Source organism: Somniosus microcephalus, chromosome 1, assembly GCF_052327205.1.
Source record: "Somniosus microcephalus isolate GS21.2 chromosome 1, FLI_Smic_1.0, whole genome shotgun sequence".
NCBI classification, from domain to species: domain Eukaryota; kingdom Metazoa; phylum Chordata; class Chondrichthyes; order Squaliformes; family Somniosidae; genus Somniosus; species Somniosus microcephalus.
In genome coordinates this window covers 304,376,651-304,403,471 of record NC_140987.1, presented here as the reverse complement: position 1 = coordinate 304,403,471, position 26,821 = coordinate 304,376,651, and the positions used below count along the sequence as shown (strand labels likewise).

Sequence of the window (26,821 nt, the reverse complement as noted above, 5' to 3'; positions counted from 1 at the left end):
CTCCCAGTCGCTCTCTCTCTTCCCATCGCTCTCTCTCCCCCCAGTCGCTCTCTCTCTTCCCCCCAGTCCGCTCTCTCTCTTCCCCCCAGTCGCTCTCTCTCTTCCCCCCCAGTCGCTCTCTCTCTTCCCCCCAGTCGCTCTCTCTCTTCCCCCCAGTCGCTCTCTCTCTTCCCCCCAGTCGCTCTCTCTCTTCCCCCCAGTCGCTCTCTCTCTCTTCCCCCCAGTCGCTCTCTCTCTTCCCCCCAGTCGCTCTCTCTCTTCCCCTCCAGTCGCTCTCTCTCTTCCCCCCAGTCGCTCTCCTCTTCCCCCCAGTCGCTCTCTCTCTTCCCCCAGTCGCTCTCTCTCTTCCCCCCAGTCGCTCTCTCTCTTCCCCCCAGTCGCTCTCTCTCTTCCCCCCAGTCGCTCTCTCTCTTCCCCCCAGTCGCTCTCTCTCTTCCCCCCAGTCGCTCTCTCTCTTCCCCCCAGTCGCTCTCTCTCTTCCCCCCAGTCGCTCTCTCTCTTCCCCCAGTCGCTCTCTCTCTCTTCCCCCCAGTCGCTCTCTCTCTTCCCCCCAGTCGCTCTCTCTCTTCCCCCCAGTCGCTCTCTCTCTTCCCCCCAGTCGCTCTCTCTCTTCCCCCCAGTCGCTCTCTCGTCTTCTTCCCCCCAGTCGCTCTCTCTCTTCCCCCCAGTCGCTCTCTCTCTTCCCCCCAGTCGCTCTCTCTCTTCCCCCCAGTCGCTCTCTCTCTTCCCCCCAGTCGCTCTCTCTCTTCCCCCAGTCGCTCTCTCTCTTCCCCCCAGTCGCTCTCTCTCTTCCCCCCAGTCGCTCTCTCTCTTCCCCCAGTCGCTCTCTCTCTTCCCCCCAGTCGCTCTCTCTCTTCCCCCAGTCGCTCTCTCTCTTCCCCAGTCGCTCTCTCTCTTCCCCCCAGTCGCTCTCTCTCTTCCCCCCAGTCGCTCTCTCTCTTCCCCCCAGTCGCTCTCTCTCTTCCCCCCAGTCGCTCTCTCTCTCCCCCAGTCGCTCTCTCTCTTCCCCCCAGTCGCTCTCTCTCTTCCCCCCAGTCGCTCTCTCTTCCAGTCGTCTCTCTTCCCCCAGTCGCTCTCTCTCTTCCCCCCAGTCGCTCTCTCTCTTCCCCCCAGTCGCTCTCTCTCTTCCCCCCAGTCGCTCTCTCTCTTCCCCCCAGTCGCTCTCTCTCTCTTCCCCCAGTCGCTCTCTCTTCCCCAGTCGCTCTCTCTCTCCCCCAGTCGCTCTCTCTCTTCCCCCCAGTCGCTCTCTCTCTTCCCCCCAGTCGCTCTCTCTCTTCCCCCCAGTCGCTCTCTCTCTTCCCCCCAGTCGCTCTCTCTCTTCCCCCCAGTCGCTCTCTCTCTTCCCCCCAGTCGCTCTCTCTCTTCCCCCAGTCGCTCTCTCTTCCCCCCAGTCGCTCTCTCTCTTCCCCCCAGTCGCTCTCTCTCTTCCCCCCAGTCGCTCTCTCTCTTCCCCCCAGTCGCTCTCTCTCTTCCCCCCAGTCGCTCTCTCTCTTCCCCCAGTCGCTCTCTCTCTTCCCCCAGTCGCTCTCTCTTCCCCAGTCGCTCTCTCTCTTCCCCCAGTCGTCTCTCTCAGTCGCTTCTCTCCCCAGTCGCTCTCTCTCTCCCCAGTCGCTCTCTCTCCCCCAGTCTCTCTCTCTCCAGTCTCTCTCTCCCCAGTCGCTCTCTCTCTCCCCTCAGTCGCTCTCTCTCTCCCCAGTCGCTCTCTCTCCCAGCCTCTCTCCCAGTCTCTCTCTCGCTCTCTCCCCCAGGTCTGTCCCTGTCTCTCTCCCCCAGTATCTCCCTCCCCAGTCTCTCTACTCTCTCTCTCTCCCCGTCTCTCTCTACCCCAGTCTCTCTCTCTCCCTCTCAGTCGCTCTCTTTCTCCCCCCTCAGTCTCTCTCTCTATCTCCCCAGTCTCTCTCTCTCTATCTATCTCCCCGTCTCTCCCCCCAGTCTCTCTACTGTTTCTCTCTCTCCCGTCACTCTCTCTCTCCTTCCCTCTCTGTCTCTGTCTGTCTCTCTCTCCTTCCCTCTCTCTCTCTCTCTCTCTCTCTCTCCTTCCCTCTCTCTGTCTCTCTCTCCTTCCTTCTCTCTCTGTCTCTCTCCCCTTCCCTCTCCAAATGGGGTGATACTGAATTTCTAGCCCTCTCCCCCCAATCTCTCTCTCTCCCCGTCTCTTTATCTCTCTCTCTGTCTCTGTCTCCCAGTCTCTCTATCTCTTCCCCCAGTCTCTCTCTCTCTCGCCCCTCAGTCTCGCGCTCTCTCTCTCTCTCCCAGTCTCTCTCTCTCCCCCAGTCTCCCAGTCTCTCTCTCTCCTCCAGACTCTCTCTCTCCCACAGTCTCTCTCCTCCAGTCTCTCCCTCCTCCAGTCTCTCCCTCTCTCCCCCCATCTCTCTCTCGCGCGCTCTCTCTCCCTCTCTCTATCTCCCCAGTCTCTCTCTCTCCCCAGTCTCTCTCTCTCCCCCAATCTCTCTCTCTCTCTCCCCCCCTGTCTCTCTCCCCCAGTCTCTCTCTCTCTATCTCCCCATTCTCTCTCTCTCTCTCCCCAGTCTCTCTTTCCCCCCAGTCTCACTCTCTCCCCCTCAGAGTTGGGGTCACTCGGGCCGGGCCTCACAGGTTTTGTGCGCGGCAGCTCCCGGCACGGCCCGCCGCGGCCGGTGACCTGGTGGCTATGGGTCCGGCTCTGGGGCGGGGCTGTTGACGCCGCGGGGAGGTTTTGTGCGCGGCAGCTCCCGCACGGCCCGCCGCGGCCGGTGACCTGGTGGCTATGGGTCCGGCTCTGGGGCGGGGCTGTTGACGCCGCGGGGAAGTTTTGTGCGCGGTGGCTCCCGGCACGGCCCGCAACTCAAGGCCCAGGCTTCCCGGGCTGCTAGGCCGTGCCCGGCGCCGGCACAGCCGCTCGAAATGGCCGTCAAAGTAGGCGAGCCTCCAGGCGAAGGGCAGGGGATCACTTCATTTCCTACTGTTGCTAAATACAATTTAAAACTCAAATAAATTGTTATTTAATTCCCTAACACATAATTCAAATAAATTCCCTAACACACAAAGTGTGGGAAAAAAATCGTGAAGAATCAAGATGGCGGCCACTCACCTCTGTTCAGAATGATAAGGCCCGCCCACACACGCACCGATTGGTCGACCGTCAGGTCACCGAAGCGTAGAATTGGTCAATCGTCCCGTCACTCGACTGGAGGAGGGCCCGCCCGCACGCGTCAGGAACCCGGCGTACGATTGGTTGACCTCGACGTCACTCTATCGCTAATGAGCGGATAATGAGATGCTAATGAGCGGAATTTTGAACGTTTTTTGGATACCGCGGGCGCAATTTTTGTCTGGCCGAAACATAAATACGCCTATGACCGGTCCGTAATCGTAAGCTTTCTTTTGATGTGACGCGCGTGTAGGTACGCTCTATAACTTTCGAACAGACAGACAGACAGACAGAAGGGGTCTTTTATATATATATAGACTAGCTGAAGTGCCCGGCGGTGGGGGGGCGGGAGGGGGGCAGGGGGTGGGGAGCGGCGGTGGGGCGGGGAGGGGGCGGGGGGGAAGGGACAGGGGGGAAGGGAGGGGAAGGGGGGAGGGAGGAAGGGAGGGCTTGAGGCTGAGAGATGGCCACACCCGGTTGCCGGGGTAACCCTGCCGCCCCGCCCCGCACTCTCGAAAGCCCCGCACTCGAAGCCCCAGCCGCCCCGCCCCGCTCTCCGAGCCCGCCCCGCACTCCCGTTGCCGGGGTAACCCTTCCTGCTCACCAAGGCCGAGATCCGCACTCTCGAGAGCCCCCCCCCCCCCCCGCCCGAGCCGAGCGCGGAACAGAGTCTCACATGCTCCTGCTGTGCGCGCACCCTGACCCTCGTGGCTGACGCCGTTGCCCCGGGTAACGTGACACCGGGGGGGCGGGGGGGCGTGAGGAGCTTAGCAGCAGCCCAATTACCCAGCTCGGGCCTGGCTGGGCAAGAAAGGCCCAGGCTTTCAGGCCTAAGAAAAAAACGGGGAGAGGTAGGAAAAAGAATCTTCAGGTTAGATAAAATATTTACAAATGAGTGATTTATTTATAAAAATTTAATAAATTCAATTTTATTTTGCTGGAAATGTATATTTGAAAAGAAAGACGCAGAAAGCAGGAAAAAGAATGGAAGCAAGATGGCGGCTACTCACCTCGGTTCAGAACGATAAGGCCCGCCCACACGCACCAATTGGCCCGGCGGCACACGCCAGCAACCCGGCGTACGATTGGTCGAGCTCGAGGTCACTCTGTCGCTAATGAGCGGATAATGAGATGCTAATGAGCGGAATGTTAAGGTTTTTCGGATACCGCGGGCGTGATTTTAGCCCGGCCGAAACGTAAATACGCTTAAAACTGTCTCGGAAGCGTAAGCTTTCTTTGGAGGTAACGCGCGCGTAGGTACGCCCTGTAACTTTCGAGCGCATAGCCCGACAGACGCACACGCGATGACAGACAGACAGACAGACCGACAGACAGATTGACCGATTTATATATATAGATAGATATATATAAATATTTTATATATTGTAGTTGAATGAATGAGGAAGAATGTTGAATTCAAATTTTTTCCCCCTTTGGGATGATTTATATGCAAAGATTGAACTTCTTTTCAAAGAAATAAGTAGACTACATCTTACCTAGATAATCTAGTATTCTTTGAGAGTCTGGACAGTGAATAATGAGGTTTTGACCATAGAGCTATCACAGTCAAGTGCAAAATTGTTCTCTTATGGCATCTACATGTGCACTTCTAGCTGAGGTCACATGACAGCAATTAAGAAGGATAATACTGGAAATATACAAAGTGTCAGCATCTGTAAAAGGAAAAGGCACGTTAACGTTTTGGGTGTGTGCTGCACTTTTTACATGTCACAAAATAAAACTCTTTAGGAACATAGGAGATGGTCTGCTAAGTAAAATGCCTGAGTTAGGCTGTTATAGTAAAGAAAGAATCACGAGGAACATTGGCCTAGAAATTCAGTTGGCTGCGCCAGCCGTTAGCGCCTTCGGAGGAGTAGATGTCGGGCGCTAGGCGGGTAGCGCCCGGGCGCAGCGCGAACTGCGCCTCGCCCCAACTTCACTAGAGATTTAGCGCCGGCGCAAAGTCTTTGCGCGCACTCAGCTGCGCACGCAGATCATGACGTCATTTCCTCGTGCAACGCCCTTTGTGCGCCCCCAACCGGAACTTCAGTCGCGCCGCCCCATTGTGCGCCTGGCGCCCCTAGCGACTGTTAAGTGGAACGGTGCTCAGCCGATGCGGGGCGCGGGGGGCGCAAATTAAAGGGCACTCATCCTGCAATATAAAAGGCTGCCATTTTGCAGCACACCTTCTTGCGAAACGGATCTTTGGAGAGAGACCAAGGTAGATAGCTTTCTGCTTTGGCCCAACACTCGGACAGGCACTTCTGGCTTCAGGCCACAGCTTTCAAAAAGTTTTTGCCTTCATTGACATCTCATTGTTTGCCAGCATATTATGGGGGCTGCAATGGGTGTCAACGCTGGCTTTCTCAATTACATCCAAAGGGCTCACAGACGCCGTGAGAGAGTGGCAGCCCTGGTTAGACGGAGAGGGGGCAACAGGCGTCAGCAAAGGAGGCCTTACCCACCCAGGGTATACCGCCAGCAGTTCTCCTATCTCAACATGTCTGAGGAGCAGTGTGTTCGGAGGCTGCGATTCAGAAGGGAGGTGGTCACAGAGATCTGCCAGCTGCTTGCCGTTGATCTGCAGCCACAGCTGAGGAGCAGGGCGTCTCTGTCGGTGGCAGTGAAGGTGACGGTGGCTCTCAACTTTTATGCCACCAGCTCCTTCCAATCCGCTACTGGGGACATTGCCAACATCTCCCAGTTCACCGTGCATTGCTGCATCCGCCAGGTGACCAATGCCCTTTTCAAAAGGAGACGTCAGTTCATCTCCTTCTCCATGGCCCTTGACAAGCAGCAACAGCGTGCAATGGGCTTCGCAGCATTCGCGGGCTTCCCCGTGGTGCAGGGCGCCATTGACTGCACGCATGTGGCTTTGCGGGCACCTCTGGAGAATGCCGAGGATTACCGCAACCGGAAGGGCTACCATTCGCTGAACGTACAGCTGGTGTGTGACCACAGGCAGCTCATCCTAGCTGTCAATGCCCGCTTTCCAGGCAGCAGCCACGATGCCTTCATCCTGCGACAGACTTCTGTGGCAGACATGTTCCAGGCACAGCCTCGCCCACGAGGATGGCTTATCGGGGACAAAGGCTATCCTTTGTGTACCTGGCTGATGACCCCGCTCCGTGCGCCCAGCACCCCTGCTGAAGAGCGATACAACGAGAGCCATCAAGCGACCAGGAACATCACCGAACAAACAATCGGCGTCCTGAAGCAACGGTTCCGCTGTCTCGATCGTTCCGGTGGAGCCCTGCAGTATTCTCCGGAGCGAGTCTCCCATTTCATGGTCGTTTGCTGCATGCTGCACAACCTGGCTATCCGCAAGACTCAGCCACTGCCACCACAGATTGGAGGACCACCTCAGGAGGAGGAGCAGGAGGAGGAGGACCAGCACAGGAGGGAGGCACAAAGTGCAAGGGCCGCCCGTCGCCGGCTTATTGAACGTCGGTTCTAGGCCCCCTCTCAGGGACTGGCTTGTGCCAATGTCAGCAGATGAATGTAGCCGCTCCACAAGCCCTCAGCCGAACAGGGCAACCAGGACTTAACCAAAAAACCATGGACACTGCAATTTAACAACAAAAATTTATTGAAAACCTCTGCCCTTCCCACATTACATGCTCATGTGGAGAAGCCCCCTCCAAAAACACAAAACTACCAGTCTCGGCCTTACAAGAAGAAAGAAAGACACCAGTCTCGGCCTTACACAAAAACAACTGCACCAGTGTCGGCCTTCCAACAAGCACCAGGCATTTGTGCATACCTCTACTTTTTGCCCTGCGAGGGCGATGCCTTGCGCATCCTTGCCTGTCCCCTGCCCGCCCTGCTGCTGCTCCTCAATGGGAGCCCAGTGGCTGCAGCAAGGCTGGGGGAAGGCTGCTGAGGGGCAGATGGCGAGACGGCAGATGCCCTTGGGGGTCGGCCTGCACCAGCTCTGGCCTTGGAGTGGCTGGCTGCTGACTGCTCCAACTCTGGCTGGGCGGCAGCAGTGTGTCCAGCAGCTCCTGGCAGCTGCAATGGCGGAGTGGCAGTGTCGGCTGCAGGAATGGTGGCAACCTGGCAGATCGCAGGTGCTCGCTGGTCGCCTGACACATTGGCACTCGCACGGGCCAGCACTGCAGCATGCGCAGCAAACAGCTGAAGGACAGACTGCTGGGCTGCTGCTGCGCGGCGAGTGCCCTGGCGATGCCTGGCTGATCCAGCGAGGGTGGCAGCAGTTAGTGCCCGTGTGGCCCTGGTCTGTATCCGCATCACACCAGCCAGTGAATGGACGGCACGACTGAGCACTTGGCTAGAAGCCGACTGTGCTGCCGCGAAGTCCTGCAGATTCCTGGCCTGTGCTGCCGCGATGTCCTGCAGACTCCTGGCCTGTGCTGCATTGATGTCCTGCAGACTCCTGGCCTGTGCTGCATTGAACTGTTCCAGACTCCTGGCCCGTGCTGCATTGAACTGTTCCAGACTCCTGGCCTGTGCTGCACTGAATTGTTGCAGACTCCTGGCCTGTGCTGCCCCGAATTCCTGCACACTCCTTGCCAGTGACTCTATGGAGTCAGGCATCCTTCCCACTGCAGCCATGAGCTCAGTGTGCCTGCGCTCAGCCTGGACGACCATTTCCTCTAGGAGGCGCACCTCCTCTGCGCTGACCGTCGCAGGACTGGAGGCCGCACTCACCCTCTGGGGAGAAGTGCGCCGAGCTTCCCCACCCCTCCCGCGTTGCTGCAGGCCGCTGGGCCCCGGAGCTTCACTCTCCTCCAACCCTTCCCCCCCGGCTCCCCTCCAGGGAAGACGTGTCCCCTACATCGCCATGGGCTGGCACGGCTGAGGGTGGCACTGATGGGCCGGCTTCCTCTTCCTCCTCCTCGTCTTCCGAAGGGCTGACAGTGGCAGCTTGAGGGCCCGCCTCCTCACCTGGTGATTCACCATCTGAAAGCAGGAAGGCACAAGAGTAGCTTTAGAGTGAGGACAGGGCGGCAGCGAGGGAGGCATGAGTGGTGCCATTCACCGCATTGGTCGGACAGTGGCAAAGGATGCTGATCTGATGCGCAAGTGGAACGAGAGAGGTCCAAAAGGTGATGCCCTTACCATTGGTGCCCAGAACAGGGTCGGCATCTCCAGTGGCGACGGGGCCAATCAGCCGGCCTCCCATAATGCGCTCCACACGCTGGTCGAGGTCGGAGAGCTCTTTGAGGTCAGGACGGCCTCCCCGGTCTCAGTTTGGTTGCGCCGGTTGTGCGCAACCTTGGCCTGCAAGAGAAAGGACAGCCTCTAAGTACAGTGTGTAGCCCTGATCTTGTCTGCAATGCCTCCCATGGTCGAATAGCTTGGACAGTGTGTAAAGTGCTGAATGTGCAATTGATTTTCATGCCAGTCCCATAGCTGCTGGATGAGGGCTGGCCATTAGGGCTTTCAGGTCCCTTTGCCCATAATGTGAGGTGCACATGCAAGGATCAGGAGGACACTGGAAAGGGTACTCACCCTGACAACCCGAGTGAGGTCGTTGAACTTCTTCCGGCATTGCACAGGAGTCCTGGCAACCACGCTGTTGGAAGACACCCTGTTGGACACCTGCCTCCAGGCTTTCCGGTAGGCGCTGGGCAGCGGCCTCTTGCCACCTTCTGGGAACAAAACATGGCGCCTGCGCTCCACTTCGCCAACCAGCAGCCTCAGGTCCCCGTCGCTGAAGCGTTGCGCTCTCTCCCTGGCCTTCTCCATAGTCCTGGGCGTTGTACAGGTGAAGCTGAAGTGGTCAGGCCTAGGTTGAGGGCTTCAGTGTGCAGGGCGTGGCAGGCAAACAAATCCACCCTCCCCCTTTAAGAGATGACCGGCGCCAGAGTGTCTGCCGTCAATCACGAACTCGCCGCACCTGCGCCGCGCCCGGCCTCGGGGGTATCGCTCAGCACCGCCGGCTTAGCGCCTAAAGATAGTCGTGCATCGCCTGTTTTTGCGCAGCAGCAACCTCTTGGGGCGATGCGACTGAATATCGGCGAAGGGGGCGCGACTTTGCGCCGGGCGCAAACTTTAGCGGCCGCCCGACTTTACCGCCCCAAAAGTAGCTATACTGAATTTCTAGGCCATTGTATCTAAACTGAAATTACTTGTGCTCAGCAGAGGTGTTGCATGTTGACCCTTATCTATTTGTAAAATTGAACAAATTGCCCAGAAAAATATATTAAGAGTGAAGGGTAGGTGGGGAGCTTGATCGTGGTCTCTGTAATTTTTGAGAGGACACTGTTATTTCTTTGATTCCTGTGTGACAACTTAGAATTGCATGTATGCACACTTGAAATTCAAACAGGCCCAAAACCTTGTTTGCAGTAACAATGAGAGCTGCAAATCTAACTCATGCTTAGCATTTTTTTTTTAATTGGACCAGTAATTTCTGAATTTGCTTCTAGATCAGCACAATCTATCTGAAGTAGTAATTCTATTTTGGGACAGCTTCATAGGCTTGTCTACCACAAATTAAAAGGTATCAAAATGAACTACCATTTAGCAAAAGGTCTCAGCATTCATAGAATCATAGAAGTTTACAGCACAGAAGGAGGCCATTCGCCCCATCATGTCTGTGCCGGCCAAAAAAGAGCTATCCAGCCTAATCCCACTTTCCCGCACTTGGTCCATAGCCTTGTAGGTTACGGCACTTCAAGTGCATATCCCAGTACTTTTTAAATGTGATTAGGGTTTCTGCCTCTACAGGTAGACTACCCTTTATCCGGACTTCCGAAAACCGAAACCCTCTAAAAACCGAAGGTTTTTTCGGTCAGCGTAAGTCGTGCGCACGACATGACCAGAGTGGCGCACGACTTACAGGCCTAGCCGGATAAGGGATAGTGTAGCATTTTTCCGCACTTCTGAAAACCGAAATCTTTATCCGCACATCCGAAACCAGAAAACCTCTGAAAGCCGAAAGTGGAGCAAAGCATGACTTCTGAAAACCGAAATGCGCACGACCACGACCCCCGCTGACCCCCACCCCCCGGCCGAACCCGACCCCCGACCCCCCCGCCGTACCCCACCCCCGCCGAACCCCACCCAATTTCGGATAAGAGATAGTGTACCATCCTTTATCCACACATCCGAAACCAGAAAACCTCTGAAAGCCGAAAGTGGCGCAAAGCATGACCCGACGCTGCCGATGCTTGACCCACGCAGGTGTTATGCTGCTCTGTGTGATATTTGCTGCTCTCTTAGATATTTGTTGCTATTTGCTGCTCTTAGATATTTGCTGCTCTCTTAGATATTTGCAGCTCTCTTAGATATTTGCAGCTCTCTTAGATATTTGCTGCTCTCTTAGATATTTGCTGGCTTTTAACAATTTGTGAAAATGCTAAAAAGAGCTGCAGATACCCCAATGGGTAACAGTGAGAAGCAGAGAAGGAAGCATCGCTCATTATCGATATCGCAGAAAGTGGAGTTATTGCAGAAGCTTGATCGTGGTGTGTCTGTGCGACATCTTACTGAAGAATATGGTGTGGGAAGTACCACCGTATATGACTTAAAGAAACAGAAAGACAAGTTGTTGAAATTTTACACTGACAGTGATGACCATAAACTAATGAAAATTAGGAAAACATTGCATAGGGCAAAAAATGAAGATCTTGACCGTGTGCTGATTGAGTGGATTCGACAACGCAGAGGTGAACGTGTGCCACTGACTGGTTTGATGGTCATGAAGCAAGCTAGAATATACCATGAAGAACTGAACATTGAAGTTGAGTGTGAATATTCAGAAGGTTGGCTGCATAAATTTAAGAAGCGTCATGGTATAAGATATCTGAAAATCTGTGGTGAAAAAGCTTCTGCTGATCATGAAGCAGCTGAAAATTACATAGATGAGTTTGCAAAAATAATATCGGATGAAAACCTCGGTCCTGAACAAATTTACAATGCTGATGAAACAGCTCTGTTCTGGCGCTACGTTCCTAGAAAAACATTAGCATCGGCTGATGAGAGTGCACCAGCAGGTTTTAAGGATGCTAAGGACAGGTTGACTGTTCTTGGGTGTGCCAATGCTGCAGGCACACACAAGTTAAAGTTGGTAGTGATTGGAAAAAGCCAACATCCGAGATGTTTGAAAGGTGTATGCAATTTACCTGTGCATTATTATGCGAGCAGGAAAGCATGGGTAACCAGAGGAATATTTTCTCACTGGTTCAATAACCACTTCGTACCAGCGACACGAGCTCATTGCAGGCAAGTTGGACTGGAAGAAAACTGCAAAATTTTATTGTTCCTGGACAACTGCTCCGCACATCCCCCTCCTGAACTTCTTGTGAAAAGTTATGTTTTCGGCATTAACTTTCCCCCTAATGTGACATCTTTAATACAGCCTTGTGACCAAGGAATTTTACGCTCCATGAAGAGCAAGTATAAAGACGTTTTTTTGAACTCTATGCTTGATGCAATCAACAGAGGCGAAGGAATCCAAAGCTTCCTGAAAGAATTCAATGTTAAGGATGCCATTTATGCAGTTGCTAATGCTTGGAATGATGTTGACAAACCAACATTAAAAAATGCTTGGCACAGACTTTGGCCTTCAACGATGTTTCATGAAGATGGACCTGCAGATGACGAGTTTGAAGGATTTCCTGTCAGTCAGGCGAAGATGATGATATCAAACCTCCTCACTTATGCCAAAGGTTTATCATCCGAAAGTGTAAATACGCTAGAGGAAGCTGACATCGAAGAAGTGCTGAACATTGACAATGATGCACCTGTTGTGAATTCGTTGAGTGATGGGGAAATTGCTGAAATGGTGTTCAATAAAGACAAGCATGAGGACAGTAGTGATGATGATGATGACATTGTGAACACAGGTGACAAAATCCCCATAGACGATATGGTGACAATGTGTGATCAGTTAATTGCTGGCCTTGAAAAACGTGCATTTATCAGTGAGCAAGAGATTATGCAAGTTTACTCAATTAAAGAGAGACTGCTTAGACAGAAACCAATGTTAATGAGACAGATGACACTGGAAGAAGTCTTTAAAAAGGCCGTCTGTCGTAGTCATGCTTCATCACTTGAGAATCCTGTTCCTGGCCCATCTTCAGATGTCCAACTCCAACTTGATGACAATGATGCCAACACTGATGTACCCTCTTCTCCAAGATCCTCAAGCCAGATGTAATGCTGCTTCATCACTTGAGAATCCTGTTCCTGGCCCATCTTCAGATGTCCAACTCCAACCTGATAACAATGATGACAACACTGTACCATCTTCTCCAAGATCCTCAAGCCAGATGTAATGTACCTTTATTGCATGTTTATGTACAGGTATTTAGCTTAGTTTGTACCTGTACATGTTTGAAGTTTTACTGAATGTTTTCCTTACAAATAAACTGTACTACAGTATTTATCCCTGTAACTACAGTATTTATAGTCGTTATTTTCGGATAAGGGATAGTGTATCCTTTATCCGCACTCCCGAAAACCGAATTACCTCTGAAAACCGAAGTGTTTTCGCGCACCTTCCGAAAACCGAAATTTTCCTAAAACCGAAACACGGCTGGTCCCGAGGTTTTCAGATAAAGGATAGTCTACCTGTACTACCCTTTTCAGGTAGTGAGTTCCAGACCCCCACCACCCTCTGGGTGCAAAAAGGTCTCCTCAACTCCCCTCTAATCCTTCAACCAATTATTTTAAATCTATGCCCCCTGGTTATTGACCTCTCTGCAAGGGGAAATAGGTCCTTCCTATCCACTCTATCTGGGCCCCTCATAATTTTATACATTAGCATTATCAGCATTAACCAAATAAATAAATTGCTAACGATCCAGTCGTGTGTAAAGTACATATGTGTAAGAATGAAGCCACTGGAAACTTGTGGAAGATTGTGGCAAACATTATGGGCTATTCTGTATATGTATTGATATTTTCGATTGCTAAGTCTGATGAATTATCTCCCCTCCCTCTCCAGTTCATGGAACCAATCTTATTTACTCACCTTCCCTCCCCTTTCCCTAGTTCACACTGGCAACCTTCCTCTCCACGCCTACCCCCCCCCCCCCCCCCCCACTAGTTTACGTTGGCACTCTTGTCCTTTCTCCTTCCCTCGATTCATTGCCAGTCTGTGCCAGTTTTCCCGTCACTCCTACCAGTTTCAATCTGGTGCTACTGCTCTGGGGAATTGAATGCTGCTCAATAGTACTGCAAGGAGTCCACAGCATTCAATTCACCCGCACACAGCAGCAGCATCAGATAGTAGTCATGAGGAGCTAGTTGGGGGATGAATCTGATGATTTTCATAGGGAAGCATGATTTTCACAAATTTAGCAATAAAATATGATTGTGATTTTGCATCAGACCCGGTAATGGTGAGTGTCACAGTGTATTTGCATGACGTTGAAACAAGCGAGTATTTTACATTATTTTTAGATTTTGGTATCCAGTGTTGTTGGTAACAGTTGGAATCACTAGGAAAAATTGTCACTTTAGTGAAGCTGAAATGAACAAAGTCGGTCCGTTATACACAGAATCGGTCAATACTGGCTTTTGGAGAGCAAGGATAGAAACCAAGTGAAAAAGATGGGAGGAGAAGGGTAATAAAAATAATTGTTAATAATTGTTCGTGGTTATTGGGATACCATGATAGAGATTGGTTAGAGTTCCAGTGGGTACTTTTTCTTATCAGTACGAGATCGAGTGTGTATTATGGTAGGATTTAAAGTGCCAAAGTAGTCCTTGAGTAATAAGAATGGCAGTTTGATTTCTGCACCAACTTAGCAGTCTAAACATAATATAGGAGAATAAAATAACACTTTAGAGTGTATTCAGTTAAAGCTATTGGGATGTACCAGATCTTTAGTCACAAGTTCAGTGTGGTAAGTTTATCTTCCCTTCTAAAATCAACAGCAAACATATTTGTTTGTTTTGAAATGTAGCTTTAAAATATTGCATTTACGTAGTTATCTCTACATTTGAGAATGGATAATTGCCAAGACAAAATAGTATTGTATTTGAAGGTTGTAATGATTGAAGTGTATCTGGATAAATTTCAAGTTTTATTTTGTATTCTTAAAACTAACCATGTTTCCATCGTTACTAATTTAACGAGGTCATAATCACGGGGTTTCAGTGGTACTGTTTTGTATTTCTGAATCTGAATTCTGAACTGCTAAAAACAGTGAATGGAAATTTATCTTGAAAATTAATTCTAGTGATTTGGACTGAGTCGAGATGAATGGGATACAGAAAAGGTATCTAAGTGATCCCACCTACATGTGGGTTAAAAACTTTTAAATTACTAGTTAGCGGATTGAACATTTTTTTGTACATTGATCTTCTGCAACTGTGACAGGTTAGGTTGAAGAAAAATTATGAGCTGTTGCTGACGTTAGTCATTTTAATATTTTTCTGAAAATACCCTACATATAGGAGTTCAAAGAGGATTTGTAACTGAAAAGGAATGTTTGTGTTTTGTCATTAACTTCATTAAAAGACTCACCCTTATAATTTGAAAAAAGAACTCCTGGGATACAAAATAAAAACCATTGCATGAATAAGAGCTGTGAGCCAGTTTGTCAATTGGTCTTTGGTATAAAAATTATCTGTTCAAAATATGGTCATATTTATATTTCTTTTTAATAAGTTATGGAATCTATATGTTGTTGATGTGAAACCCATACTGAAAAATGATGTACTTAAAGCTTCAAATGTTTATTTTATAGGTCAGAACAACTTTAGGCTATATTAACTTTCTAAAATGAACTGTATTTTAAACCAAATATTAGAATTTCCAAATCACTTTTTTAGAGCCTAAAACTATTTCAGATATCTGAGTAGTCCTATTGATGCAGTCAGCCCTTGATGGTCCTCATACTTGCATGAAAATGGGATGGTAAAGCATGTGATTCCTTTATGGTATTTTTATTAATTTTTTTTTTTTTAAATCTTTTTCTTCATATTTTGTTGTAGTGTCACATATGTGCCTGCAGAGAATCTGGTAAAGTATAGTATCATCGTGAGCCGACAACTTGAGGGAATCACCACAACTACTGCTTCATCATTGCTGCCTGCCAGGTAACTCCTAGTTCATCTGTCGGCTTTTGTGTAAAGTCATTTTTTTAAATTAGTGTAAATACATATTTTTTAGCAGTTCTCTTATGATGTTTGCATGATAAATCAGCACGTACACAACTTTTTTTAAATGTGCATTTTACTGTTTAATGTATCACGCATAATTTTGCTGCTAAAGTGGAACTCTGTTTAAGTTGGTCACCCAAAAAGGCTAATTATTATAAGTACTTATTATAATTATTACAAATGTTTACTCAGAATTTAATTGTATTTTACAGGGACCTTTACAGATTGCTATGAGCTTGTTTCAGTTTGCAGCTCAAACGCCAAGTTATTCTGTGTTCTTGTCCCTTTTCCATTATTCAGATATCCCTGTAAACTTGGGAACAGACACATAATATGTCTGCATACAAATGTATTATCATGTCATGTGAATACGAAAATACTTCATACTACATATGTTCCTCCATTTGTGTCCTAGGAACACTGTGTATCCCTAATGTCCAGTGTTGCTAAGGGCTTGGGATGAGGAGGATTTGAACTTTAAAAGCTCACTTTCTAAAAGCAATCGATACTCTTGGGAAACCAGTCTCTAAAGCAAAGGGGCAACATTTTTGAAATTCATCATCTTGCGCTTGTAATGCCAATCCACTTAAGTAGCAGCCAGGCTTGCTGTTAAATCCCTCCCCAGCTGAGATGAGAACCCTTGTTGCATCATTCCTTGTGCAGGGACTGGTAAAAGTTCTGCTTGTTACAGATCTGTTGCCCAAAAGTCCTCCAGAGGAATATCAGGACTACTGGCTCTAAAATATCAGTAGCATAAATTCTAATTGGATACAGAGGTATACCCTTAGCCAGGAAGTATCTCTTAAGTATTCGATCGTGCCCTAAATTGTTAAATTCCACTATTGTTACTGCTGTTTCTGTCTCTCTCTCAAAATACACTAACTCCATGCCAGTTACAACCTGTAGAAGGTTATTAAAAGAACTTAGGTCAAGAGTTAGAAAAATTGTAACCGGAGTGGTTTTAGACATGATAGCTGAGACTTAACGTTTTGCAACATGAACGTTCCAAGGATATTTTGATATTGAGCATCCGATATAAATATTCTTCCCTTTTCTATCAACTGGTGTTTTTTACTTGTACATGTGCCAAATAGTGTGTGCTGTCAGCCAGCTCATAGGCTATAGTAAAGATGAAAGACCTAAGTGCATATTAGCATGTTACAATAGTTACTGGGCCTCTGCTCATAAATCCATGCAGCTAAAAGGTAGGTTCAGGGTTAGGAATACCTTCAGCTGTATTGACTTCTGATGAGCAGATAATCTCAAAATTATTACTTGAACAGTTAACAATCAAATTATTTGAGTACACCAGCAAACTCAATCTCTGCATTTGCTTTTGGACCTACAATTTAGGCCATTAAATAATTAAGTTTACTAACATAACAGCAGTCATTCATTGTGTGAAGTGCTTTGAAACATTTTTGATGTAAAAAGCCTTATCTGAGTCAGAAGATTGTAGGTTCAAGTCCCACTCCAGTGACTTGAGCACCTAATTCAGGCTGACGTTCCAGTGCTGCACTGTCAGAGGTGCCGTCTTTCGTATTGGAGGTTAAACCAAGGCTCTGTCTGCCTCCTCATGGGGATGTAAAAGACGTGTCCTGGCCAATATATATCCTTCATCCAATATCAATAAAAAAAAACATGATTTGGTCATATATCTCATTGCTGTTTGTGGGACCTTGCTGCACACACATTGGTTGCTGCATTTCCTACATTACAACAGTGACTATCCTTCAAAAGTACTTCATTGGCTGTAAAACATTTAGGGATGTCCTGTGGTCGTGAAAGGCTCTATATAAATGTAAGTTCTTTTTTTATGTAAGTACAGGGGAGTTCTCCCTGGTGTCCTGACCGATATTTATCCCTCAACCAACATCACAACCTTATAGTGGTGGGAGAAGAGGCATTAATTAAATTTTATAGTTTTTAAACATTACCCTGTATATTTGCAGCCCACTTTATTATTTGATTCTGTTTCTTCTCTCCCCCCCCTCCTTTTTTGAGGCTTGCCTGGCCTAAATGCTATCTCCACTATTTTATTGCTAATTTGAAAGTATGTCAATTGTTTACATTTCATTTTTCTATATTAACTGGCATGATTCCAGGGTTCACCCAATGATTGATGCAAGATAGATAGATGGTTCCAAATCTGACTCGGGTATTTCCCCCTTCCCCCCCCCATGCAGGTGCAGGCCTTTATATCCATTTAGCAGTGCTAAATGTATGTTTTTGCTGAGAGGAAATAGTTTGCTTACTTTTGCTTTGCTATTTCCTCCATTATGTTATTTAATTCTGGGAGATGGAGAGTGTTCCAGGAACTTCAAATTTGGCATTATTCTTTGGCATGAAGTACTGTTTTATGCCACCAAACAAAGCAACACTTCAAGAGAGCTGCTGAGACAGCAAGAATAAAATTCTGCTCACTTGCTGTGCTCTATAACACCATGTCTTGCTGTGTGAATAAATGTTTGTTCACTGTGGATTGTGTGGCTAATTTAAAAAAACGGTTTTATGAAGGTCACAGATTGTGTTGGATTTGAGACTGGTTTTCGATGGGATTAGCACTCCAGGTAACATAGGTTTGGCAGTTGGAGTTGAGTACTTTCTGATTGTAGTCCATTTCTCATTACAAAAACTGTTGGAGTTAATATATCTAAGGAGCTGAATGCAATCCATGCATTTTATTTCAGAACTATTAAAACTCTATTCACATAGATAGTACCTTTGCTTGAGAGCAGTAGCCAGATGGTCCAAGCACTTTCAGTCTTCCTAGGAAGGGTTCTTCTGCCAGCTGTCAACAGGCGCTACTCTCATGGTGTGCTCAACAAGCAGAGTTGGAAGAAGTTGTGGTTGGAGGCTGGGAACACCCCTTACCTCATAGAAATCCTACTATTGTCACATTGTGGCCAAGTCCCCAGAAATCCTGAAGTTCACACTAGGAACAGAGACCTGATGTAACAGATCTCTGCCCATTTTCCTCCACTCTGCGCCTGGAGAATGGCAATTGCCCAGGCACAGGGCAGAGGAAAATCTACCCTTGGGAGAGGCCAAAAATTGGAATTTATCTGTTCAATTACCAATCAGATTTCCAATTGACTAAGTACAGTATGAACTAATCAAAAGTACCAATAACAGCCAGTGAAGAATGAATAACTAGCCAGAAATTGAGCAATCGAATTCCTCATTAATTTTGAAAACTACCATTCTCGAACCATCAAGTAACAAATAAACTGATCAATCAAATTCTTCAAATAATTCTTTCACTGTGGTTTTTGAATACCAGTTTCCTTGTTCACTCACATTGGTGTGTACCGCTAGAATAATTTTCAGAATGCAACACAAACATACAAAATTACACAATTCTGGGGTGGGGGGGGGGGGGGGGGTGCAAAAAGCCACGAACCATGCCATAAATTGGTCATTAGAAATACCTGCAAGAAGTTTCCTGCACGTAGGCCTGCCTTCTGGCTAGGGCTTGAGGTTTGACTTGGGCCTCAGGTAGTTGGGGATTTCCAGCTGCTGCGGACAATTCTGTATATGTGAGGGAGTGATGTGGAACCATAATACTTAGTATACCGTGACAACCAAGCACAAAATTTACAAATAATTGTAAGGTGTGAGCATCAGAAAAAAGATTATTTTCAGTGGTTATTAAATAGGTTACGCCATTAAGTAAAAATTCTGAGCTAATGGTATTGTTTGAGCTGAGGAGTGGTACGGTTACTTTAGTCAGTCTGCCAGTGCTGTTTTCTGTAAAGAGGAACTATCTGCATCATCTGTTTTAAAAAAAAAAAGCATGATTTAAATTAAAGGGGAACTGGGTAACAGAATAAAAAAACGGGTTCTTTTTATAGCCATCTGCCACGTAATGAATATTTAAGTTTCAGCGACAGATGTGCTGTTGAACTGATTTAATGCACTGCTGCCAGCTTGGCTTGTAATAACGGTGCAAAGTTTCAGCTCAGTGGAGTGAATGAAGGACTAATCACAGATCACATATGCTTAACCAGTCTGGTTCACCTATCCGCAACGTACAATTTCATAGACCTCGCAGACATGTGGTTGTGTGGATTGCAGAAAGTAAGCAAAGGTAATCTTTAAACAATAAGAATGCATTATCATGGCCAGGAGACCCTGAAGATTTTGTGGAGTGGTGCATTTTAATACGTAATGTAGTTTTGAGTGTGGTTCTGGTCAAGTTGTTGTGCTCTTTTCCTTGAATAATTGAAAATTGCCTCCCATGTTGTAAGCACTTAGTGGAATATTTGTACAACAAAATAAACATTTTAAATACTCTAACGGAACAATATATTTATAAACTTTTTCCATATCCGCATTCATCCACTGTGCCTTTATTTTAGTGTTTTTCTTCAAACAAAAAACTTCAATTTTTTTGTTTAAAAGCTTCTTCAGAGTTTAGATTTATGCTGTCATTGATGGCATTGAAAATTTGTAGTAAAAAACACTTTTAGTGAACATTGTTTAGAATGATACTCTGGATCTAATGATCACATCTCCCTTGCCAGAACAGATTCTATTCAATAGTAACATAATAACAGATTCAAGCATGAGAAGACCTTTGGCCTGGCCTTGTTTTGTTTATGCCCTATTAAATCTACTGCTGAGAGGAATTTATGTTATGATCTCTATCCCATTGATTTCTCCATATAGAATGATAGAATCATACAGCACAGAAGGTGGCCATTTGGCCCATTATGCCTATGCCAGCTTTTTGATAGAGCTGTCCAATTAGCCCCATTCCTCTGCTCTTTCCCCATAGCCCTGAAAATGTTTCCTTTCAAATATATATACAGTTCCCTTTTGAAAGTTATTATTGAATCTGCTTCCACCACCCTTTCAGACAGTGAATTCCAGATCGTAACAACTCGTGACGTAAAAAAAAAAATGATTTTGCCAATTATCTTAAATCTGTGTCCTCTGGTTACCGACCCGCCATCCAGTGGAAACAGTTATTTACTCTGTTAAAACCGTTCATGATTTTGAACACCTCTGTTAAATCTCCCCTTGCGCTTCTCTGCTCTAACGAAAACGATCCCAGCTTCTCTAGTCTCTGAAGCCACTATTAATTAGCTCAATTAATAATCTTAAACCTGAGATCGCTAGATGATTGGTAGACATGGTTATAAAAGGATATAGAGCCAAGGCAGGTGGATGGAGTTAAGATACAGATCCACCATGATCTCATTAAACAGGCTCGAAGGGCTGAATGGCCTACTCCTGTTCCTATGTTCTGAGTCCTGGTATCAATCTAGTAAATCTGGTAAAATATTTGATTAAAATATAACGTAAATAATCTACAAACTGATTCAACTGCTATGATCAGCTGTGCATATTGTAACACCTATTTGTAAATCAGTTTTAGCTCAATGGTGTCACTACTGCTTACAGAATGCTCTGCTGTTCGATAGTAGTTAAGGTTAGAAAATTTACAGCTTCGTGATGAGAAAGTTAATGTATCGCTTTTTGCTTTTTTCCACAATCAGCAAATAAAGACGTGGCTGGCTAATTACTGTGCTGTATATGTTGCACTGCATTTTTTTGCATGGTCTTTAGCCTTTTCTTGCCATTATTTTTACCCACTTGAAAATTACAAAGAACATCAGTATTGAAAGGCTTAAAGTTACAGGATAATGCTGCAGGACTAAGAACCTAATGTATTTTAAATGGATAGACAGGAAACTGCATTAACTGGTTGGTGCGAAATCCATGGCATCTGTAGAGTGATGAGCAAAACAACTCTGGGGTCAGACTGTCACAGAGAAGGAACTTCTGTTCAGAATTTAGCAGCTTTCAATTTTCCAAACAAACAAGAATTTTCATACATCTTTGAAAAGTTGCAGATTTTAAAGTTGCTTATTGATATTTCTTGTACTTTCTTGCTGCAATGCTCTGTTTCTCTCTTCTCAGATGCTGCCTGACCTGCTGAGTTTCTCCAGCATTTTCGGTTTTTATTTTAGTATTTTTACAATTATGGCCTTGTGGTAAACACCTACAGAATGAAGCTTTTCCATTTCATATTATTTCTTTCATTGTCTGTCAATTTAGGGTAAATTTTCCACTTCTGCAATCTGACACTGGGAGCTCGTATCTGGAAATTGTGCAGACATGTTAACCCAGTCGATAATCATGGGCTGAACACATGCCATTTCCCAATTGTACAGCCCTGGTGGGCGAGGCCGAAAATGTTCCCTATGGTTGAAAATCCATTAGTTCCACTCTTCATGAGACTTGACTTCATTGGGCAGATATTTCTTGAGAAATTACTTGAATAGTCTCCATTTTCAAGTGCAATGCTCAATTTTTTTTTAATTTGAAATGATTTGGATGGTATGTTTTCACTGATTGTAAAGCATTTAATAAAAAAAATCAATGTTTCTGTTTTAGTACTGAGCTGCCGGAGAGGGAGGAGGGTGAAGGAGAAGAGAGTGAACTACAGAATTCATCTTCCAATAACTGGAAACAAGCTCGGCGGTATGTCAATATGTTGTGTATCTGGCACAGCATTATAAAGGTGTTAGAAAAACATTTGTGTCTTACTTCACTGATAGCTCAGTTGATAGTGATACTGACCAGAGGATGTCTCAGAATTGATCCCTGGTTTCCTGTCTTCTGTTTTTGTCGAGGTAGCAGCACTGTCATTGGCTTTGGTGCACCTGGAATAGAGGGAGAAAAAAACTACATTGATGTCTAGTGACCCCTGTAAAATGTACACGTGAAGACAAAATCAGGGTCTGCTGTGATGAGTATCTTGTCAGGGTTCACTGTCTTGGCACAGATGTGACAAATGACCTTTTGAAATTTAAAAAAAACTCTGGGCTACCACTTCTAGAACTGTACCCCACAGAAGTCTACACCTTCATGGCAGAAGGGCAAAGTTGGAGGGTGGGGGGGGGGGGGAAAGAAATGAAAACATCTTTTTCCAAAAAAATGTTTCGGCCACGAAATGGTACAGCTCATTAGAATTCTTGGCCCAGAGGTTCGGGCGCGCCCATCTCTGGGTGTGCAGGGTACCTTCCCTGTTCTTGAATGGTGAGGCCCGAGGCTCCCAGATATTGGAGCCGGCGTGTCATCAGAGCCCACCAGCAAAGAGTAGTGCAAGATCGGGCCACTGGCAACACCGTAGTGCCCCTCAAGTAAGGGGGCTGGGGATCAGGGTCGGGTCGGGGATTGCCTGGGCCAGGAGCAGGGGAGATCGTGGACCAGGGCCAGGAGATCGGTGGCCGGGGCTAGGAGCGTGAGAGGCCGGGGCTCGGAGCGGCGGTGATGTTGTGGTGGGGGTCAGGGGAAGCGGCAGCGATCGGTTACTTTGATGTGAGGTTGGGAGGAGCACTCCTGCTCTTCTCGGTTTCTCATTCAGGTAAGTTTCTTAGCCTCTTGGTTGGGTCTAACAGGCCATCCCTAGGCCTGGTTTCTCTGTGGCAAACCGATCTAGGAGTAGGTACCTCAAACAGGTGTTCGGCCCCTTATTTGCATATGCAAAGGGATGAATGCCTGTTTCAGGCCCAAGTAAAGGGCGCACATTTGTTCTTACCTAGATAGAACTGTGCGCACGTTTCCAGCCCATCATATGCCGCTCAGCCAATTTCCTAACCAGGTCAATAATTTGCCTTCAATTCCATGAGCTTCAACTTTAACTAACAGTGTCTTATGAGGAACTTTATCAAATGCCTTTTGGAAATCCATATAAATAATAACTGTAGACATCCCCTTGTCTGCTACTTTAGTCACCTCATCAAAAAATTCAATCAGGTTTGTCAGGCTGGACCTACCTTTTACAAATCCATGCTGACTCTCTCTGATCAGCTGAAAATTTTCAAAGTGTTCAGTCACCCTATCCTTACTTATAGACTCTAGCAATTTCCCAACAACAGATGTTGGGTAACTGGTCTATAATTCCCTGGTTTCCCGCTCTCCATTCTTAAATAGCGGAGTAACTTGCGCAATTTTCCAATATAAAGGAACGGTTCCCGAATCGAGAGAACGTACGTTGATTTTGATATCCCTTGCAAGTTTCTTTTCATACTCCCTTTTGTAGCTCTTACCATCTGTTTTGTCACCTTTTGTTGTTCTTTGTATCTCTCCTAGTTGCCAGGATCTGTGCTAGATTTTGCATTTTTGCATGCTTTTACTTTAAGTTTTATAAGAAATAGGAGCAGGAGTGAGTAGGCCATATGGCTCCTCGAGCCTGCTCCACCATTCAGTAAGATCATGGCTGATCTTCGATCTCAACTCCACTTTCCCGTCTAATCTCCATATCCCTTGATTTCCCCTAGAATCCAAAAATCTATATCTCGGCCTTGAATATACTCAACAATTCAGCATATGCAAAGGGATGGATGCCTGTTTGCTTTAACTCTTTAGTCGTCCATGGCTGTTTTTCTTTGGCAAGTAGAGCTGTTGCCCCTCGGGTATAAACTGGTTGTGTATCACATTAAAAAATTTTTGAACACCTCCCATTGATCTTCTGTCGTTTTACCCATTAACAGATTTACCCAGTTTACTGTAGACAGTCTCTGTCTCATAGCATTGAATTCAGCCTTATCTAAATCTAGAATCTTAGTACTGTAGGTGATTGGCGTTTCTCCCTTTCAAACACTACGTTGAACTCGATCATATTATGAACGCTATTGGATAAATGTTCACGCACAGTTAGGCTGTTAACTAAATCTGGCTTATTATTAAATCTACTATAGCCTGACCCCTTGTTGTTTCTGGGGCATATTGTTGCAGAAAACTATCCTGAACACACAAGAAATTCACTACCTTTCTGACAGGAGCTCGTCTGCTTATCCCAATCTATATGAAAGTTAAAATCCCCCATTAAAACCACTCGGCCTTTACTTCATGCTTGTCTAATCTCTTCATTTATGCATTCTATCACTTCACAGCTGCTACCAGGGCACCTGTACACAACTCCCATTACAGTCTTAAATCCTTTTCTATTTCTTAATTGTACCTATAGTCTCCACTACCTGCTTACCTCTCATTATATCCTCTATTATCATTGAAATGATTTCATCCTTAATCACTAAGGCTACTCCTCCCCCTCTACTATTTTCACGATCTTTCCTGTAGACCTTATAACCTGGTATATTTAGTTCCCAGTCCTGACTGGCTTGCAGCCATGGCTCAGTAATGGTTACCATGTCATACCCTCCAAGTTGAAATTGCACCTGCAATTCATTCAATTTGTTCCTTATACGCCATGCGTTTGTTTAAAGAATGCTTATTTGGGGCACACAGCCTAACCTGTTCTTTTGCTATAATGTTTTACTCACACATTTCCTATTTCTCCCTCCTGGTTTAATTGTTTTACATCTTTTAGTTTTCTCTTTACCTGTAGTGCCTAAAGCACAATTTCTAACTGTTACTCTACTCTCTTCCCTTTTGTTTATTTCAGAATTATTATTTATACTACCTTTTCCACCTGAGCCCTCTTTCCCCCATTTACTAGTTTAAAGTCCTCGTGACCGCCCTATTTATTCTTTCAGCCAGGACCCTGGTCCGAACCCGGTTCAGATGGAGCCTGTCCCAATGGAACATTTCATTCCTATCCCACTACTGGTGCCAGTGTCCCATGAAATGGAACCCCCATTTCCCACACCACTCCTTCAGCCATGTGTTCACCTCCATAATCTGCTTATTCCAATGTCATTTGCATGTGGCTCAGGTAATAATCCAGAGATTATAACCCTTGAGGTTCTGTTCTTTAATTTAGCTGCTAGCTCCTGGTACTGCCCAAACACGACCTCTTGCCTACTCTTTCCTATGTTGTTGGTCCGAACATGGACCACAATGACTGGATCCTCCCCCTCCCTCTCCAATATCTTTTTAAGCTGGTTCGAGATGCCCCTCACCCTGGCACCAGGTAGGCAACATACCATGTGGGACTCTCGATCTTGCTTACAAAGGATGCTATCTGTCTCCCTAATTATTGAATCCCCTACAACTACATCATTACGCTTCCCCTCCTCCCTCCTTTGGATAGCCTCCTACTCCAAGGTGCTGTGGTCAGCATTCTGGCTGTCCTTCCAACAGTCTTTATCCTTATCCTCACATATAGCACATTGTGCTTGTTGGATAGGGTCAATTTCTGCGGATCCTTTTTCTCTATCTCTTGTTACTAGCAGACTTCAGGAGGACATAGACAGATGGGTGAAATGGGCAGACACATGGCAGATGCAATTTAATGCGAATAAGTTTGAAGTGCTGCACTTTGGGAGGAACAATATGTAGACCCAGTATAATCTAAATGGTAAGATTTTGAGGGGGTGCAAGAGCAGAGGGACCTGGGGGTGCATATTCACAAATCTTTGAAGGTGGGAGGGCAAGTTGATAAGGCAGTTAAGAAAGCGTATGAGATACTTGGCTTTGTAAATAGGGGCAGTGAATACAAAAACAAAGAAGTCATGCTAAACCTTTATAAATGACTTGTTTGGCCTCAGCTGGAGTAATGTGTACAATTCTGGGCACCACACATTAGGAAGAATGTCAAGGCATTGGAGAGGGTACAGGGGTGGTTTACCAGGATGATAGCAGGGATGAGGGACTCCATTATGTTGAGAAGTTGGAGGGCATTCTTAAGGGGGAGGGTGAGCAGGCAGAGGTCGTGGTCCACATTGGGACCAACGACATAGGTAGGAAGGGGGATGAGGTCCTGCATCAAGAATTTAGGGAGCTAGGTAACAGATTAAAGAGCAGGACCTCAAAGGTTGTAATCTCTGGATTACTCCCAGTGCCACGTGCTAGTGAGTATAGGAATAGGAGGATAGAGCAGATGAATGCGTGGCTAAAGAGTTGGTGTAGGAGGGAGGGTTTTACTTTCCTGGATCACTGGGCCTGCTTCTGGGAAAGGTGGGACTTGTACAAGTCGGACGGGTTGCACCTGAACCAGAGCGGGACAAATATCCTTGCGGGGAGGTTTGCTAGCACTGTTGGGGGGGGTTTAAACTAACTTGGGATACAGAGGGGAGCTGAAATAGGGGGTGATGTGCTGCCAATTATAGAGAAAAAAACAAGTCAGCTTGGTAGACAGGGCAAATATATAAGGGCAAGGCTGGATGGCATCTATTTTAATGCAAGGAGTCTTGCAAATAAGTTGGATGAACTGAAGGTGTTGATAAACACATGGGAGTATGATATTGTTGCTATCACGGTTGAGGGAGGGGCAAGACTGGCAGCTCAATATTCCGGCGTACAGAATCTTCAGGCGAGACAGAGGGGGAGGTATAAGAGGAGGGGGTGTCGCAATATTAATTAAGGAGTCAATTACTGCAGTAAGGAGGGATGATATATTAGCAGGTTCCTCTAATGAGGCCATATGGGTGGAGCTTAAAAACAAAAAGGGGGCAAGCACTTTGCTGGGAGTGTACTATAGGCCTCCAAACAGTCAGGGGGAGATAGAGGAACAGATATGTAGGCAAATCTCAGAGAAATGTGCAAATAATAGGGTAATAATAATGGGGGATTTCAACTTCCCCAATATTAACTGGGATAGTCAGAATGTGAAAGGCTCAGAGGGTGTAGAATTCTTAAAGTGCATCCAGGAGAGCTTTTTGAGCCAGCATGTAGAAAGTCCTACAAGAG

At 46.6% G+C, this 26,821-nt stretch overlaps 1 protein-coding gene across 1 annotated transcript in view; it reads left to right on the top strand.

Moving 5' to 3' along the window:
* Window positions 1-26,821, top strand: part of mpdz (multiple PDZ domain crumbs cell polarity complex component) — a 399,568-nt gene that overhangs the window by 232,122 nt on the left and 140,625 nt on the right. The window contains exons 24-25 of the mRNA XM_085986223.1: window positions 15,047-15,151; window positions 21,620-21,706. Of these exons, the coding sequence (XP_085842349.1) occupies window positions 15,047-15,151; window positions 21,620-21,706 (192 nt within the window). The remainder of the gene's footprint in view (window positions 1-15,046; window positions 15,152-21,619; window positions 21,707-26,821) is intronic.